The sequence below is a fragment of the Lissotriton helveticus genome, chromosome 5_1, assembly GCF_964261635.1.
Source record: "Lissotriton helveticus chromosome 5_1, aLisHel1.1, whole genome shotgun sequence".
Lineage (NCBI taxonomy): Eukaryota > Metazoa > Chordata > Amphibia > Caudata > Salamandridae > Lissotriton > Lissotriton helveticus.
Genome location: NC_136065.1, coordinates 2,050,011,929 through 2,050,031,054, shown reverse-complemented (window position 1 = coordinate 2,050,031,054; position 19,126 = coordinate 2,050,011,929). Strand labels below are relative to the sequence as shown.

Genomic DNA, 19,126 nt, shown 5'->3' with positions numbered 1-19,126 from the left:
ATTAAAGTTACTTTTAAACTTAAAATATTTACATAAATTTTTTATAAAGTATATTATAAAATTATAAAAAATAATTGTTGGATTATACTGAATTGTTTACATTTTAAAAATAAATATAAAATACATACACATGTATTACACATAACATTTAAAGAACATTTAAATAATAAAAAAAGATCTATGCGTATAAATAAGTTAAATATAGTCACAATCAATCACCATATCCGTTAGTCTTCCACCACCATGGCAGCCGCACCAGAGCAACGAACAAATAATTCCCAACAAACAAAGTGAGCACAGCAAGATGCTGGTAGTAGTTTTATTTAATCAAACTCAGTGCAAGATGCCAATGCGTTTCGGCTATCACCTTCAACAAGGCAACCCGCCCCCCTACACCATAGTGATTAATATACAGTCCTTCTACCGTTACTCTGCTTTCTCTCCCACGAGCTGGACCACTACATTTTAAATCTTTTGGGCCGTCTTCTCATGCCATATTGGAAATGCGTATATGTTTCCATTTAAATGTAAAAGTAATTCAACAGATGTAGAATAATATGTCTCCCAGGCTGATCGGTACTGCATCGAAATAACCTTGTCACATCTGGCCACAACAGAGGGGGCTTACTAACCTTAAAAGCAAGTGCAAAATAATGGACATGGTTACTGATTCTCCGTTCTTCCAGATTATATGCATTACACTGGGACCTTTGCCCACAGTGATCCTGAACAATTTTTATCACAACAACTTCGACACAAGAGATTGCAGAATCATAGACTTTTTGGGATCTGCTCTTGACAAAGTCACAGGAACTATTCCAGGGGATTTTAATATACTGTGGGGATGAGGGGGGTGGTAGGGGCGATTTTAACCTAAGGTTATGTGTTTCATTAGCAATAACATATGTGGATTGTGGGAGACGGACTCCCTGGATCCTTCGCACTTTAAACACAGCCTGTGTGGCACTGCTTTAAACACTCTCTTGCTAAAATACAATCTAATGCTTACAGTTAACTTGTCGGGTGAGAGTACAGATCGACACGTCTTATTACGGGGCGAAGCACTGGAAGCCTAATTGACTATATAGCAGCCTCAGTGGAAATAAGAACAACAATTTTTGATTATGTTATTTTACCCAGCAAAATGAGTGACACCAACACACAAGTTCTTTCTTTGCAACTGGAATTAACATCCAATATAATTATGCAACTTGCACCTAGTGCAGCCCACTGTAAAAACCAGGGACTTGAACCTGGATGCAATAGAATAAGTTCTAGCAGTCTGAATAGTGAAACTAAGGTGAGCGCTGCTATGTGACATTTTGGATTGTGGAATCAAAGAAGTTACAATTATATCATGTCAATTGAATTTAAAGTGTGGCTAGCAGCAGGCAGTTAAGGAAATGAAATTTCTGTACTTACTGACTCACTTGAAACTGCATCGTGAAAGGCTGCCAAACACTCGGAAATAGACAAGTGAAATATGATCTGTGACACTTTTAAAGATATCAGGAAGTTAATTAAAGCGCACACGAGGTTACAAAGATCTGATGTGAATGCTCTCCATGTTATAAAAGACGTACATTGCGCAATAACTACACTCCACTACATTACTTGAAGCGTAAAAGGCCATTTAATTAGGACAAGGTTGCAATTATTTGGACTTTATTAACAGTACATAACTGCAAGAAAATACTTTTCCCATCCCATACCGACACATTCTCCGTTCAGCCTTCTCAAAACCATCTCACCTGTTTGACTCTTCCCCATTCACTCAGTGACCTCCTTCCTCTCCCCATTCTCACCTTTACTTGCAATCCAAGCATCCTCTGTTGACTTTCCTTCATTGCTAATTGCCTCCTGCACCCTGGTATCAGTCATCTGTGTACCGTTCCCCCCCCCAGGGGTGGATCCGCCTGTATGTGACTCCCCACCCCTCCAAAGTACCGTAACTTCGCTACACTGCAACCTGCCCTATTCTGGCACGCTAAGACCGATCCAATCCCAAGCCCTCCACCTAACCTGTAGGGTGGTTGGGTGGACAAACTTTTCTTCTAATTCCCCCCAGTGGTGCTATAGTGTCAGGAAGAGGCCGGATCATCCTCTCCTGACACCTTATATGCATTCCTAACTCCCGCCCCTTCCCCAATCATCTAAACTCTCCCACACCTTGTCCTTCCGGCCATCGCACGAATAGCCCCAGGGGATGACTGGTCAGCGACCTTCACTTCCCCGTGGGCCGTCATCGCTAGAAACATGCAAAAACCAAAATTCTGTTTTAACATTACTTTTCTACAAGTGATTGCCGAGACGTGAATATTGGGAACTACACACACGAAAGAGAAAAGACTACAAAAGTGATTCTTTCATGTTTATGCAAGTGGCTACACCTGTGGAAAGGGTTTAAAAGAAAAGGAAAAATCAGTGCATTTTATGGTTGACAAGCGCTGTGTCTACAGCCGAAACGCGTCCCAGTTTTTTATGCAGGTGCTGTTGGTGAATAAAGGAAGTGAACCCCAAGATTCGAGTCCGGATTTTCTCTAGTTGGAGGGAAGAATGTTTTGCATAAATATATATATAAATACCTAAATTACAACAAATACTTAAAAATATAGAAACACATTTAACATAACATTTAAATAAACATAAGAATGAATCTGTTGTACAAACACTTAAAATGGTACTATACAACAAGATTAAGTTCTCAATATTTAATACGTCTATGTTATTGTATAAAAAGAAAAATCGATACATAACCTCGATATAATTATACTCACGATATTCTGGCTTCAATATTTAGTACCATTAATATTCTGACTTAGATATTAAGGGTGCACACCGGAACTGATGATGAGAAACGTTGTAAGAAGTTACTCTCCTGTTGTTTTCAGGTTGTCCATGTACTCTGTAGCAGTAAGAGGGTGGGTTAGAATGGGTATTGATTTGAATTGAGCGATTGATAAATCTAGTATGAATATCAAACACACTTTTGACATTGCTCTTGTCTTATCTGCCCAGCTGGTGACCGCCCCAATCCTGGCCAGCCAATTGGATCCATCAAGTACGAGACCCAAGAGCTCTCGATGTCTAGCTCCATAGAGAGGCAGTGTTTAGAAGGCAGCGTGTGGAGGTAGTCAGAGCCCATGTGTTGACTTGAAGAAGTTCCTGAACACCAGGAGCTCATGTTGTTGTGTTTTTCCTCATCCAGCCTCTTCTAGTTATGTAAACTCCAAGGTCTGCCTATAACATACAAGGCACAGTAACATGAAAAGGCCTGATTGGAGTTGGCAAGGAGCGATATCTCTGATTCCTGCAGAGCAGTGACTATGGTAGGTAGGGATGGTGAGAATTCATGCAGGATAAGTTGGTTTCTGGAACGCTTGGGCAAGCTGGTGAAGGGCTAAATGTATTATTAAGAAGTCATGGAATGATTCTGCAGTGAAGCACGAAGCAAGGCTGTGATGGGCCCAGTGCAAGAAGCCAACATTCTTTCGATAGGATGCCACCTCAGAAGCAGCAGAAGACTGGTGATGAACAAGCGTTCATGTTTTCAGTGGTGGAGCTTTGCCAACTGAGAGCGTGCAGGAGCCTGATCATGCGTTTGTTTGACTAGAGACAGTCCTGGGAACCAGCCCTGACAGCCTATGAGAAAGAAGAAGGCATACAATGGGCAGCACATGATGACAGTTGAGGCTTTACCGCATACATGTGGAGGTGACTTAGTGTAGACCATGGGCACTGTGCTGCATCTCACAACAGCCCTTTCTGGGCATCAGGGCAAAACTGGACTTATCTCAGATTTTGGTCTCTGTTCACTAACTTGAAACAAGACATCACAACTTCAGACTAAAATGAAGTATTCAGTAATTTCTTGCCTACAGAATTAGGCGGACCCGAGAACTTAACAAGAAGCAATGGTATTACCCTTCTTTATTGCAAAAAGATGGACTTCAGTTCTCTTCTAAAAAAGTGCATGTGGCTGCCATAGCAGACATCATTTCACACCATGCCAGTGATAATGGATTTTCGAAATGGTCTGCGCTTAATGCTGTCGTTAACAACTTACTGCCCCCCTTTTAAAACCCATGCACGTGGTAGACCTGCAACACATGGAAGTAGCTCTTCTTGTTGCAATAACATTGGTCAGAGGGGTGAGTGCGCTTCCATCTCTGTTTTCGGAGGAACTCCAACTGGTTTTCCATTCAAAAAACTTTCCCTATGAACCCAACCTTCTTTTCTTACCAAAGTAATTTCAGACTTTCGATGATCTCACAGGTGTGATTCTATCTGGGTCATTCCTTTCTTGCCGTAAGTGCTTTCCATACTTCAGATGTTATAGGAGCTGTGGAATATTATTTGGACAAAACCATATTTGACATCCCAAACAATTATTCATAAATGATGGCACAATCCACGTGGATTTGCCTTCTAGAAAGTCAACTCTAGCTGGAGAGATTGTTTCTTGTCTAGTTGTTTGCTACCAAAAGTTGAACAAAGATCTTCCAAGTAAGCCTGAGGCTCATTCTGCTCGATCAAAGCAGGTACTGCTGCTCTCATGTGGAATGTGCCTATTTCAGATTTTTGTAGAGTAGCAATCTAGACATCAGTGAATACTTTCCCTAAGCCTTTATGTGTGGACTTCTAGAACAGATGCTCTGGTAGGTCAGGCCTCATGCACAATTTATTTTTTTCTGCAATAGTTGTATCCTCTTCTTCATTGTCTTTGGAACCCTCCACCGAGGTTGAATTAGATTTAGGTTTCTACTCTGTTCTTTTGTTTATGTATATCCCAGAGAATCTCATAAAAGAGCAGGAAAGGTTATTTACCTGTAATCCTAGTTTCTGGAATAGGGGTTCTCTTTAAATCCATAAACAAACCACCTGCCTCCCTGTTTAAAAGGACTTTTGTGAATACGGCAGGAAGATAGCAATTCTTTCACTATATTTTCTTGACAACCCAAGACCCCCCTGACCCTGTACTGCAGGATAGGAAGGCCGGTTGATTCTGAAGTTGCATTAATGTTCTGAGTCTGATTGGTCGGGAAACATCCTTTACAACGAAACTTTTACAATACAGTGCTTTTACAACGCAGGTTTTACAACGAAAACCATTACAACGCATTGCGCTGGGGGGCGCTCTAGGATAGGGAATAGATTTAATTTACTATCCAACACCTTCCCTAGTGTCCACGGGGACTGGAGTTGGAATAGTAAATTAAACTATCCACTATTCAGCTCCCCAAAGCGCTATGCATTGTAAAGGTTTGCGTTGTAATACTTGCGTTGTAACAGCATGCATAGTAAAAGCATGCGTTGTAACGTCATACATCCGATTGGTCTAATAGAGGCTCCATTTCCCTTTATTTTTTATTTTTTAAATCGGTATAGTTCAATGGTGTTTTCCACCCAATATGTTGTATGTCAGTCAGGCCAATTTGATTTACTTTATAAAGCCAATAAAAGAGAGTATAAAATGTTGCGTCTCAATGGCATATTTTCATAGTAAAGCATTTCTTTAAAATGATGTTCCGATGAGCTGCATATGTGTGGAGATGGTCTACTGTTTATTGATTCTAAGAGTATAATCGTAACACAGTACTAGGATTTCAGGATAAATAACATTTGGTGATGTTTAGCATTAGAGCAACTTCCCTGCTCAAAACTATACACTCTTCAAAGGTATGCAGATAAATGTTTCCTACTGAAAGTCTTGACCACCTTGAAGGAGGGATAGTGCACAGCACTGCTCGGCCAACCCCTACTTCACAGGCCGTCCTTTGTGAATTATGGACCATTTGCATTGCTATTATCAGAACACTATGCTTTCCGAATTCTGGACAAACTTTATCTGAAGTCTAGAACTGTTCAGCCACGGACGGTAGTGGGAGTACCGGCCGGGCGGTGACGTGGGGAGGGGCAGGGTGGGATGTAGTAATTTATGTATTACGGAGTTTAACAGGTAAGTAAACATATAAATAAATAAAACGAATTTCGTTGCGCGCACTGCATCAAATTTGGTGATACAGTGCACGTCACCGCCCGGCCAGGACTCCCACGGCTGGAACTGTTAGAATCTCTATATCAGGCCTTATAAGCTATGGCTCAATCTCGGGGATAGAGATGGTTATTAGTACTGTTTGGGAAATTAAAAGTGTAACTATTAGAGACACTGTGGCTTCAGGCTACAGGATAACTCTGTCACTGTTCACCACTCCAATTTCATTACTATAGCTTGAAAAGGCTATAGCTGGTGTGGGGTCTCGTGGCCTGATACTATTAGACAATTGAAAGGAGTTCTGCTGTCATTTTGAATTTTAATTATTTGTGTTTTACTACTGTTAAAATATTGTTCTAAAGAAATCATTCAAATGAGGAACTGGTGATAAGGAATCTTGTAAAAAGTATCTTCTCTGTACTTTTCAGGTTGCGCATGAGTTCTACTGCACTAGGAGGGGGTGTTTGAATTGAGTGATCGATATATCTGATATGACTATTGTACACATTTGTGACATTCCTTGTGTCTTATCTGCACAGCTGGTGACTGCCCCAACCCAGGCCAACCGATTGGATCCATCAAGTACGGGACCCAATACAGGATCGAAGACAAAGTGTCCTATGAGTGTCGGAAAGAGCTCTCGATGTTCGGCTCCAAAGAGAGGGAGTGTCTAGAGGGCGGCGTGTGGAGTGGGTCTGAGCCAATATGCCGACGTAAGGGCATTGTCTCTTGTACACTGCACTTTGAAGGGCCCATATTATTTGCTTTTTTCCTTATACAGCCTTTTCCATTTATCTAAATTCCAATGTTTTGACTATTACCTGCAAGAGACTGGAACATGCAAGGGCCCGATTAGGAGTCAAGCTGAGGGATTTTTCCGACACCTCCGTAGCAGTTAGTGGCCAGTCAAAGAACAGTGTTAGATGTGGCAGCCTTCGACTCACTCTGAGTCACAGTAATGTTTGTCTGCTTTGGAAGGCAGTGGATGAACGTGCAAGGAGCTCAGCATGACAACATCTACTGCTGTGACTGCAGCTATAAAGGTAGTTAGGGCACAACCAGATGCAGCATTTTGTTATTGTTATTGTTATGGTGAATTTATACTGTGCACAAATACTCAAGAGTGTCTTGGCGTGCAAAATAACTGTGACCTGGTGGAGCGAATAATTTAAGACGGCTGCTTGAAGAAGGTTTTAAGTTGCTTTTTAAAAAGTCTGAGGTTCTGAGTGTTCCGTAATTCCAGGGGCAGGGAGTTCCATGCCATAGCTGCATTTACAGAAAGGGACTGGCCCCCAGCCACCTTCTGCGGAATCGTGGGATCGCCATCTGTCGTTGGGTGGCAGAGCGCAACGATCTGTTGGGGAAATAGAAAGCAAAGAACTTCCTGATGTACATTGGTCCAAGACCGTGCTGGGCTCTATGCGCCAGGGCGAGGGCTTCAAATTGCACTCGCTGGACCACAGGAAGCCAATGCAGTTCTCGTAAATGCTGTCTTACGCTAGATCTCCCAGAGACGTAAAACAGAAGTCTAGCCGCAGCATTCTGTATGGTCTGTAGTTTCTTTTGCAAATATCCAGGAATACCAATACACAGAGCATTGGCATAACCTATGGGGGAGAGAATGAGAGCACGGCGACCATTTCCTTGGCCGGCCTCGGAAGCAGGGGGAAGAACCTTCTTAATGACTTAAGAGTGCCAAAGCAAACTCTTGTGAGTTTCTTAATTTGCACCGAGAACCCCAGGTCTTCGCCAAACCAGACTCACAAGTTCTTTGCGGGGGCACCCTCTGAGTTAGGTCGAGGGAAGTCTGGAGGCCACAAAGTTTCTCTGAAGGCAAGCGGAAACTGACCATACAGAAGGACCTCTGACTTGTCCTCGTTGCATCTCAGTTGGGCATGGGCCAACCAGTTAAACACAGACGAGAGACAGTTCTGGGCAATTTCTGTCGACAGGTTGGAGTCCTTCCAGGTAAATAGGAGCTGGGTGTCATCAGCATAGGCAATTATTTTTGCTCCCAGTTACTCAGCCAGAAAAATCAGAGGAGTCAGGTAGATATTAAAGAGCAAACGGCTCAGCGTAGAACCCTGAGGGACTCCGGTAGACATTTTCTTGGCAGTCAATGAAAAAGGAGGCATCCAGACCTGCTGGGTGCGCTCTTTCAGAAAGGATTTCATCCAATCCCCGGTGGGGCCAGCGATGCCAATGTTTGAGAGGCGGCGAGAAGTAATTGATGGGGCACCGTATCGAAGGTGGCAGAGAGGTCAAGTAGAATCAAGGCCGCTCTGCCTCCTGCGTCCAGGCACTCCCTGATCACCTCAGCCATTTCCACCAGTGTGGTCTCGGTACTGTATGTTGCCCTAAAACCAGATTGGGGTTGATGGTGAAAACTTTTCCAGGAAAGAGGAGCAGCAAAATGGGCTGGTAGTTTTTGAGCTCGTTGGGGGTCGGCTGATGGTTTCTTGAGGAGGGTTTTGACTTCAGTGTGTTTCTAATCTTCAGGGAAGATGGCCGAGGTGATGGATGTGTTGAAGATGGCAGTGAGTTTGTTGCTGATAGTCCTGTTTCCGAGGTTGAACATGTGGTGTGGACAGAGGTCCGTGGGTGCACCTGAGTGGACGGAATGCATGTTGGTGGTGGTGCTTTGAGTGGTGAACTGGTTCCAGGTGATCGGAATTTGCATCCGTGGGGGCTAGGAGGCTGAGGATGTCAGAGGCGGCGGGTAGAATAGTATTTGTAGATGTTGAAGATCTTGTTGTGGAAGAGGTCCGCCAGGGTGTCGCATATTTCTTGGGAAGGGGTGATGATGTTTTCGGGTGTCCTTGACTATTCTGAAGAGTTCTTTGCTGAGGTTGGAGCTGGCTTTGATATGGTCAGTTAGAGCATTTTATTTGTCTCTTATGAGTTGGTGGTAGTGGTTGAACGATGTCTTGATGTGGTACGGCCTTTGGGTTCCTTGCTGGTGCATCATTTCCTTTCTAGTTGCTTGCATTTGGCTTTTGTAGTTCTCAGTACCGGAGTGTACCAGCTGGCATGTTTGGTGGTTCTCTTGATTTTAGAGGGTTTGTTGGGGACGACTCTGTTGGTGCAGTCAATGATCCAGGCAATGAAGTTCTTGACAGTCTGTTCAAGGTTTGTTGTGGTGTTCGGGAGAGAGGTTTTGATGGCGTTGAGGCATTGACTTTTGAATACTTTGTTCCGCTGCTGTGTGAGGTGCTGGGCAGCTTTGGGGATGTGGTGATAGTGAAGTGGACAATGGAGTGGTCCGTCCAGGTGAGTTTGGTGACATGGCTGTACTTGACACTGCAGCTGGCTGTGAAAATGGGGTTGATCGTGTGTCTAGCGTTGTGTGTGGGGTCGGTGACTAGTTGGGTGAGGCCGATGTTGTTCATCCTTTTGAGGATGTTGGCTGTGTTGGCCTTTCACAACAATTGATTCAGCACTCGGTACAGTGTTTTCAAAGAAAAGTTCACAATAATAAGCACATAAGGAAGATTCTGGAGTTCCAAGTGTCTTCTTTTAATGCCAATTAGTTCTTTATTCAATATTAATTTAACTCAGAAGGACCATAGCCAACGCTTTTCGTCTCGAAAAGAGACTTCTTCAGGGCTATAGAAAAAACATATATGCAGACTTTAATTAAAAACACAATTTCTCCATGGAGAAACTCAAATTAAAAAGACGCATGCCTAAGATTTCAAATATTAACCGTTTGGGATGCTTACAATGTGGCATCCTCTTTCAGAAACATGTACAACAAATTATATGTGACACAACCTTATTTCTCTTAATAACTTGATGGGGAACATTTACATATAACGAGTGAGATCAAATGCTACAGTGCAGTACATTGCACAATTATAACAGTGCCCTATATGTACAATATCAGTTAAAGGAAAAGCAGATTTTCCTTATTATAAACAATAAACCTTTAAGATAATAAAGTATAACAGCGTACCTCATAGAGTTCACAAAATGTTTTCACAGTTGTTTTATATTGCATCAGTCCATAATTCAAGCGAAGAAATTCATGTATTATTTGTTTCTTAAAATCATAAACTTCACGTTACCATAGGCCCAATATTAATCGTATTCAGAGCAGAAATGGAGAATAATGACAATTTCCAATTTTATTACATTTGAGATACATCGGAGATCATGCATTCTATACGGTGCAAAACATTCTCTTTACAGCAACCAAAATACTTGCTATAGACTAGTCCATTTTTAAATTTGTAGAAAAAACGAACATGGTCAGGGCCTTGGACTCTTTTCTAATACCATCAAATTTCTCACAGCCACAAACAATACTATTAAAAATCGTTCAAAATAATCTTTAACAACCTCTCCACCGTTTATTCATAATGCTCATGTATTCTAGGGGCCAGTACCGAATTATACATATCTATTCCTTTTCCATCCCCTTTCCGCAACTTTTATATTGACAGCGCAAACTATTTAAGTTTGCATGCGTTCGTAGTGACATTGCTAAAAACCATTTGCATAAATCTTGGGGATAGGAGCATTATTTTCGTATCTTTCTTGCTGCTAACGCACGAAACCCCCGGTATGACCGACACTAATACGTGTATTATTGAGAAACTGTCACACCTCGGGCGCTCTGTTTGAGTGACATTCTCGTTCTCAGCTTTTTTAATGCAAAGGGTTTGATAACGCAATCCCTTGTATATGAGACATTTCACCCAATATTCTATAACTATTTGGCACAGTCTGTAAAGAAAACGCGATGTATCGAGTCGCTCTACGGGCATGGCAATTTAACATGTAACTTAAAATCAACACAGATTTAGTTTGCTCCCACTATTCTTAAACTATTTAACACTAATAATAGAGAGAGCGTGAAGTATCCAATCGCTCTACATACGCGACAATTCGATTTATAACCCAAACATGGCACAGAATTCATTTGCAAGTAAAGACAATATGTTAGAGTCTTTCTTACTTTAAAATCACATTAATCATAATTTCCCAACTGTGATATGTGTTTTTTATTTACTGGACACCTCGGGCGCTCTATGTTCATGACGCCCCCGTTGCTCACACTAATAGCATAAATATTACTTTAAAATTCTAACCGGTTAGTTTTTAGATCAAGTACACCCTTAGATTCGCTATTATGTAATTTTCATCTTCGGTGCCATATTTCATGAGAGATTAAGGTAGCCTTTTAGTTTGTGCTACAATTGTATCCCTGTACAACTCACCATGAATACGGAGTGGTGGTCGGCAGCGCATCCGTACATCGATTTAAAAATCAAGAAACTCAGGGGCATATTATCAACAACTAGCGATATTTTATGATTTATGAGCACAGCGATATTTTTTTTATCGCCGCGCATCGCTGGATTTTATTGTAGCGATAACGTGCTATTAGCAACGTTTATCTAAAATGCGATAAAATATCCAGCGAAAGCGGCTCATTGCGTGAATATCGCTGGAAATCCAGCGACATTCAGGCATTATCGCCAATGGGGACTTAGCCAGAATATCCACCTCCCATTGGATATAATGGCTAAGAAGGGGTCTGAGCAGGCGTTAGGTTTTGGTAATATACGCGCTTAGCGCTAATTTGTTCATCGCTACGCCTGCGTTGATAATAGGCGATAGCGATGTTAGTGTCTGCTTTCAGTCGCTAACAGGTTGGGTACGCCCACTTTGCATGCGGGTCCCAAACCGCTCGCTATCACCTAAAAGCTGTCGCTAACTGATGTTAGCGACAGCTTGCTAATAGGGCAATTAAATTATCACCGCTGTTCTGCCGAAAACGGCGCAAAAGCGGCGATAATTTCATATCGCCTGCCTTGGTAATATGCCCATGAGGGACATATTTGCAACAGGCAGCGATAATTATCGCTGACCTTGTATACCGCATTATTTTCTATCGCTGGAATATTTCGCCAGGCTAGCGTTGTATTAACAACGTTTAGGGCCATGGCGATGAATATTCCAGCGATAGCGCCCTTTTCCATGGAACATCCCTGGTTTTTCAGCGATGTTCCATGTCAAACAGCGATATGCTTGATAATGCGACCCTGTGGTCTTATTACATGAATCCCCTCTCATGTTAGGTATGCCTTAGTCAGAAATTTAACTGACGGTAAATTCCTGCGTTAAGGCATACTTAGCGCGATTAAAATAATCGTTCGCCCGCTTTGTAAATATTGCGAAGCTGCCTTGGCGATATTTACCCATGTTGTTTTCACAGACACGCCTACTTTGCATGTCATTAGCGATGCAAAGTTAGTCGTACTGGAAACGGGAGAAAAATCAGCAAAACATGCAATAGCGTGTCTTTGCTGATAAGGCGATAAAATTATCGCCGCTTTTCGGCCGAAACCGGCCACAAAAGCGGCTATAATTTTATATCACCGACTTTTTAATATGCCCCCTAGTGAGTTATGGCAGGCTTTTTATACATGTGAACATCAAGGTCAGACACCCTCTATACTAAACATAGACAAAGCGCACAAAGAGTGCTGGCCAGTTACATGTTTGCGAATCTTAGGGTGTACGTGGTCTAAAAGCTAACTGGTTAGACTTTTAAAGTAATGTTCACAAAATTCAAGTTAAATGTCGTGAACGCATTACGCTCTATGCACAGCTTTGTATAATAATTAAACACCAGCGAGAGAACTCTTACTCATATAATGAACTGTTATACAAACCATTATGCTATTAGTGTGCGCAACGGGGCGTCATGAATATAGAGCGCCCGCGGTATTCCGTATTTTTAAATAAAAAACACATATCACAGTTGGGAAATTATGATTAATGTGATTTGAAAGTAAGAAAGGCTCTAACATAATGTCTTTACTTGCAAATTAATTATGTGCCGTGTTTGGGTTATAAGTCGAATTGTCGCATTTGTAGAGCGATTGGATACTTCACGCTCTCTCTATAATTAGTGTTAAATAGTTTAAGAATAGTGGGAGCAAACTAATTCTGAGTTGATTTTAAGTTACATGTTAAATTGCCATGCCCGTAGAGCGACTCGATACATCACGTTTTCTTTAAAGCCTGTGCCAAATAGTTATAGAATAGTGGGTGAAATGTCGCATATACAAGGGATTGCGGGCCATATTATCAAGGCCAGGCGATAAAATTATCGCCGCTTTATCAGCAGGAAACTGCCACTAAAGCAGCGATAATGGGCTTGATAATAGGCCCTTGTGAATTCCCATAGCAGCCCAGGTCCTGGTGTTAACGTGGGCTGCTATGGGAATTCACAAGGGCATAATATCAAGCCCATTATCGCCTCTTTAGCGTCAGTTTCCTGCCGATAAAGCGGCGATAATTTTCTCACCTGTTCTTGATAATATGCCCCTGCGTTATCAAACCCTTTGCCTTAAATAAGCCGAGAACGAGAATGTCACTCAAACAGAGCACCCGAGGTGTGACAGTATCTCAATAATACAGGGGGTTTCATGCGTTAGCAGAAAGAAAGATACGAAAATAATGGTTCTATCACCAAGATTTATGCAAATGGTATTTAGCTTTGTCACTACGAACACATGCATAATTAAATAGTTGGCGCTGCCAATGTAAAAGTTGCGGAAATGGGATGGAAATGGGATATGAATAATTCTGTACTGGCCCCTAGAATACATGAGCATTATGAATAAACGGTGGAGAGGTTGCTAAAGATTATTTTGGACGATTTTTAATAGTATTGTTTGTGGCTGTGAGAAATTCGATGGTATTAGAAAAGAGACCAAGGCCCTCATCATGTTTGTTTCTTTACAAATTTAAAAATGGAATAGTCTATAGCAAGTCGTTTAGTTGCTGTAAATAGAATGTTTTGCACATTATGGAATGCATGATTTCCGGTATAGCTCAAATGTAATAGAATTGGAAACTGATCATTCTCCATTTCTGCTCTGAATATGATTAATATTGGACCTATTGTGACATAAAGTTTATGATTTTAGGAAATAAATAATACATGAAATTTTTCGCATGAACTATGGACTGATGCAATATAAAACGACTGTGAAAACATTTTGTGAACTCTGAGGTACGCTGTTATTATTTATTATCTGAAAGGTTTATTGTTTACAATAAGGAAAATCTGTTTTTCCTTTTACTGATATTGTACATATAGGGAGGCACTGTTATAATTGTGCAATGTACTGCACTGTAGCATTTGATCTCACTCGTTATATGTAAATGTTCTCTATCAAGTTATTAAGAGAAATAAGGTTGTGTCACATATAATTTGTTGTACATGTTTCTGAAAGAGGATACCACATTGTAAGCATTACAAACTGTTAATATTTGAAATCTTAGGCATGCGTCATTTTAGATGGATTTTCTCCATTGAGAAATTGTGTTTTAATTAAAGTCTGTATATATGTTTTTTCTATAGCCCTGAAGAAGTCTCTTTTCTAGATGAAACGCACTGGCTATGGTCCTTCTGTGTTTGAATGAATATTGAATAAAGAACTAATTGGAATTAAAAGAAGACACTTGGAACTCTGGAATCTTCCTTATGTGCCTATTATTGTGGACTTTCTTTTCTTTGATCACACTTCACCGAGTGCTGAACCAATTGTTGTGATGTTCATATAGGATTTTTTCCTAGTAAGGAGTTTAGAGGGAAGTGCAGAATGAAAACGAGTCAGGCACAATAAGGACAACAGGATAAATGCAACAGTGATAAATGAAAAAGAAAAACTAAGCAAGACAGAAATGGGAGCACAAGTGAGGAAGAGGTAATGGAGAGCTGGCAAGGGCAAAAGGATTTGTGCCATCTTACATAATTATACCAGGGTACAAGACTAACCATGCGTTTTTCCTCACCCTGTACAATGGAGTCGTAAATAGGGTTTGACATGTATGTAGTACACATTACTTTACACAAATACATTAGGCTACATTAAGCGGGTATCAGTACTTTTGTGTTTCCTAAATACCAGACTATTACAAGATTGCCCCAGAGAAATGGGAAATAACATGCGACAATCAGATTGCTCGCACAGATTCTAGAATACCAGTCGTCATTGGTGGGCCTTTTCTCCCCGGATATTTTACCTTCTTGAGCAGGCAAAATATCCAGATGAAGAACATCTTAGCCATAGTTTTACTGCTATTTTTTTATTACCCCTAGGGCTTTTAATTCCTGGTAATGGCCCCAATGGAAATACAGGCCACAAGTAGATGAGCTTTAATTTACACAGTTGTGCATTGTCTCCCAAATCCCCCATACTGCACTTCATTCCTTTGCTCTGCATCTATGTTACTATTGTGTAAATACTAGTGCATGAATACATGTCTAATGAGATGCTGGCTCTTCTTCAACAGAGTTCTTCACATTTGACACAGCAGAAGAAGTTGGCGAGTCCTTCATTTCCTCCCTATCTGCTGCTGTAGAAATCGCTGATCCGGACAAAGTGGATGAAGGTAGGTCCACAACAACTACTAAGGGCCTGATTACGAGTTTGGCGGCATTGGAACGGGCTGCCACGCCAGCGCCCTGCTCTACACCGCCAAACTCGACAGTGCACCAGATTAGGATTTTCTCGGGCAGTGCTTTGGCAGTCCCACGTCAGGACATATGTGAGCGTTAGCATGGCATCGCCAAAACAAGTTCCTGTACGGCATGGACTGGTGCAGTTCATGCCGTGCAGGAACAGGGGTGCATACAGACAGGGGAGCACAACATCTGCTCCCCTGCATGCACCCCCATACACAGGGGCAACAGGGGGCCGTGTAGGGGGCCGCTTAGTTTCCTGACTGACACACTTTTCATGGTGGCCTCAACGCCATTAAAAGTGTGGAGGTCTGGGAACTCAGAATATGTTTGTTGGTGCCGCAGCGGCACTGCCAGAATATCGCTGCCCCAGATCGCTGCATCACCACCAAAATGAAATGAAATGAAAAATGAAATGAAAAAAAGAACTTGGTTAAGCGCACTGCGGCCAAGCGGCTTCCTGGCGCCGAGGGTTCCCGCATCCTCGCGGCGGTCCTATGGTGGTCCAACCACCATACTCGTAATACGGCAGTCTGACCGTCAGTGCAGCTGTAGCCCCAGCGAGGGTTTGTCGGTCCATCGGACCGCCAAACCCGTATTTGAGGTCTTAGTGTTTTTAAATATTGTTTAGGCTGCTTCTTGAGTGGATGGTTGGGAATGAAGTAAGAAGTAAAAAAAGATGGAAAGTGGGTCATTTGGAAGGTAACAAATGTGGGTTAAGGGGACAAGATGAGCTTTAAGTTAAATGACAAGCTGTGGCTTGGTGAATGAGGATGTGTATTGATTTTGAAATAAGTCAGAAGCCTGGGGGGAGAAAGTATAATGACATAAGGTGGATTAGGCTAGAGCACTATTTAAGTTTTTATATTTGGTTTACCGTTGTTTTTTAGTTTTGGTGTAGTAGCACTGTAGCCACACTAGGAAGGACTTCACATTTTTTGCAAAGAGTACTTCTATGTTTGCACAGCATGTACAGTGTACATTAGTGTAAGCATGGCACATGGATCCTCTAATTAACAAATCAACATGTTCCACGTACCACCGTAGTGGGGATCCGCAGGAGTTGGGCTGCATACAGCAGCAGCTGATAGCACTTCTGCCAAATGTTTTATCTTCATCAGAGCTTATTTCTTCTTCTATCAACAGCGACTGGTACACGAAAAATTCATATAGAGAAAGATGGGGACATGAACATTTACATCGTCCTGGATGCATCGGAAAGTGTTGGAAAAGAAGACTTTGATAAAGCTAAAGACTGTATCGTCAGCCTCATAGAAAAGGTAAGATAGGACTGGAAAGCGGGAGAGCACAAACCAGGCACGCTGGTACAATGAGTAGCCCAACACCGGTGCTAGCTGACAAACTAATACTGAAAAATCTGCATTAGGAACTTTTAAAATGGGGTTGTTGTACCAAAACGTATCTTGCATTCAGAATGTCCTCTAAAAGTCTTTTTGGGTGATATCGACTGGCAAAATCTTATGGTGCAGGGGTCTTTATGCCCAGGGCTAACAACAAATGTAAGTCATTATTCAAAGTTGTGAACACTCTTACTACTATGTACCACCCAATTTCTAATTCTGTGCCGAAAACAATTAACAGACATTAAGATGTATTCTTCCACCACCTTTTATCCTTCAATAATTACCCAGTTTTTAGGTCTCGCCTATTCTATCCTGCAGGGATTAAATAGGCGAGATTATAGTAAGCGGTCCGAAAAGGCCACCTAGCTGCGGATCGCATACAGTTCATGTGAGACAGGCGCGTGCACATCGCACACCCACACCATTGCCCAGCCACATCCCACACCATTCGTCTGAGACTCGGCATCAGACTTCAAAGGAAGCCACTCCCCCCATCAGACTTCAAAGGAAGCCGCTCCCGTGCCACACAAATGCCGAGAGCTTGTTTTACCGATTATTGTGCTTAAACAAAATACATCCCCCCTCGCTCCCTCTGCCTTCCACACAGAGCACGCGTGACCCACAACTGCCATTTGGCTTCTTCCTGCGCTCCCCCCTCGCTCCCCCTGCCTTCCACACAAAGCACGCTTCCACCCGCCCACTGTCCACGTTTACTTTGGATCCTCTGCATTTAATTTGCAGACGCCGCTGTCTTTACTCTCCTCCTTCTGTACCGGCATTTAATTTCACTACCGCGGGCAATAAGTTGTAGCTGTTTAAGTTTTTTGCAAACTATGTTTAATGTTGATCAAAGGCTGACTTTTATTCACAGGCAGAAGTTCTACATTAAAGCAGTGATGATTTCTGAAACATCTCGACATAGTTTGTGTAAAGAGGGTTTTGTGACACCCTCAAGCTGTAACAAAAAATAACAGTTACTTTTCTTCCCCCTCTGCCTGGCCGGCGTTTTCACTCTCCTCCCTTTGACCCGCCTTTTAATAACCACATAATTGTGTAGCGTTTACTTTTTTTTTACCGATTATTGTGCTTAAACAAAATACATCCCCCCCCTCGCTCTCCCTGCCCTCCACACAGAGCACGCTGCGCTCTCCCTGCCTTCCACAAAGAGGGCCGACAGAGCCATCCTCAGTAACCCCTCATTTTTAGAAACAGCGTGCATCCTGCTTCTTTAGCTCCTTCCTCTCTGCTGGAAACATACAGCCGGCGCCACTGGGGCAATCTAGACCGAGCCATCCTGTTTAATGAATGTTTAGGGGAATTCACGTGTTTAAAGGAAACAAACTCCAAGGGACAAGAGAGCAAAAGCCACACACAGACATCGGCTTTAATTAAAGTTACTCCTCTAAAGTTAATTATTTTACGCTAAATTCTAATGTTTTGGATTGAACAAAACCCTGGAATTTTTAAAGGATTCTATCTTAGGCAGTATTGTTAGCGTACACATTTATCATCCGTATAATGAGATTTAAAATAAAGGACAGAAGTACAATATGGGAACTCGTGTTATGCAGGACCATTATATGTTAATGTAGGGTCTTATGAAACATTATAGTTATTTAAAAAACACCTCGACATATGTTGTGTAAACAGGGCTCTGTGACACCCTTAGCCTTCTACGAAAAAAAAAAACGGTAAGTGTGCTCATTCATCAGCCTGGTTGCTATGTTATCTTTATTAGCGGCTATGTTAGGCTTTCTCCCCATGATGTGGCTTTAACTAAGCACAGAATTATGTTGCGTGTACTGTTTTAAGCAAGTTTTTTGCTTATACAAAACATCCTGCGTTAATGTAGTGTCTTCCGAACAATTATAGCTGTTATTTACTAAACGCCTTTACATCGTTTGTGTAAACAGGGTTCAGTTACACCCTCAGCCTCATACTTAAACTACCGCTCAATGTGCTCACCCCTCAGCCTGGCCCCCATGTTAGCCACTTGATGGCACCATTAGAGCACTTAAAATCCTTGCATGTTCCTTAGGCATTAAATAAATAAGCCTCTGTGCCAGTTTTTATTACATAAAATATGTAGGTAAGGATAAAGCAACTGAATGCCTAGGCTTATTTTATAAAAAAAACTAATAGCCTCCTACTACAAATACCGCTGAATGTGCTCAACCCTCAGCCTGACCACCATGTTAGCCCTCCTCCCCCTAACACAGCTTTAAATAAGCACACAATTATGTAGCATTTACTGTTGTGTGCACATTTTGGCTCATACCA

General features: G+C 41.9%; 1 protein-coding gene across 1 annotated transcript in view; it reads left to right on the top strand.

Annotated features, from left to right (window-relative positions):
- LOC144756262 (complement factor B-like) overlaps nt 1–19,126 on the top strand; it is a 285,284-nt gene that overhangs the window by 71,460 nt on the left and 194,698 nt on the right. The window contains exons 4-6 of the mRNA XM_078645907.1: nt 6,535–6,708; nt 15,314–15,412; nt 16,629–16,762. Coding sequence (XP_078502033.1) covers nt 6,535–6,708; nt 15,314–15,412; nt 16,629–16,762 — 407 coding nt within the window. The remainder of the gene's footprint in view (nt 1–6,534; nt 6,709–15,313; nt 15,413–16,628; nt 16,763–19,126) is intronic.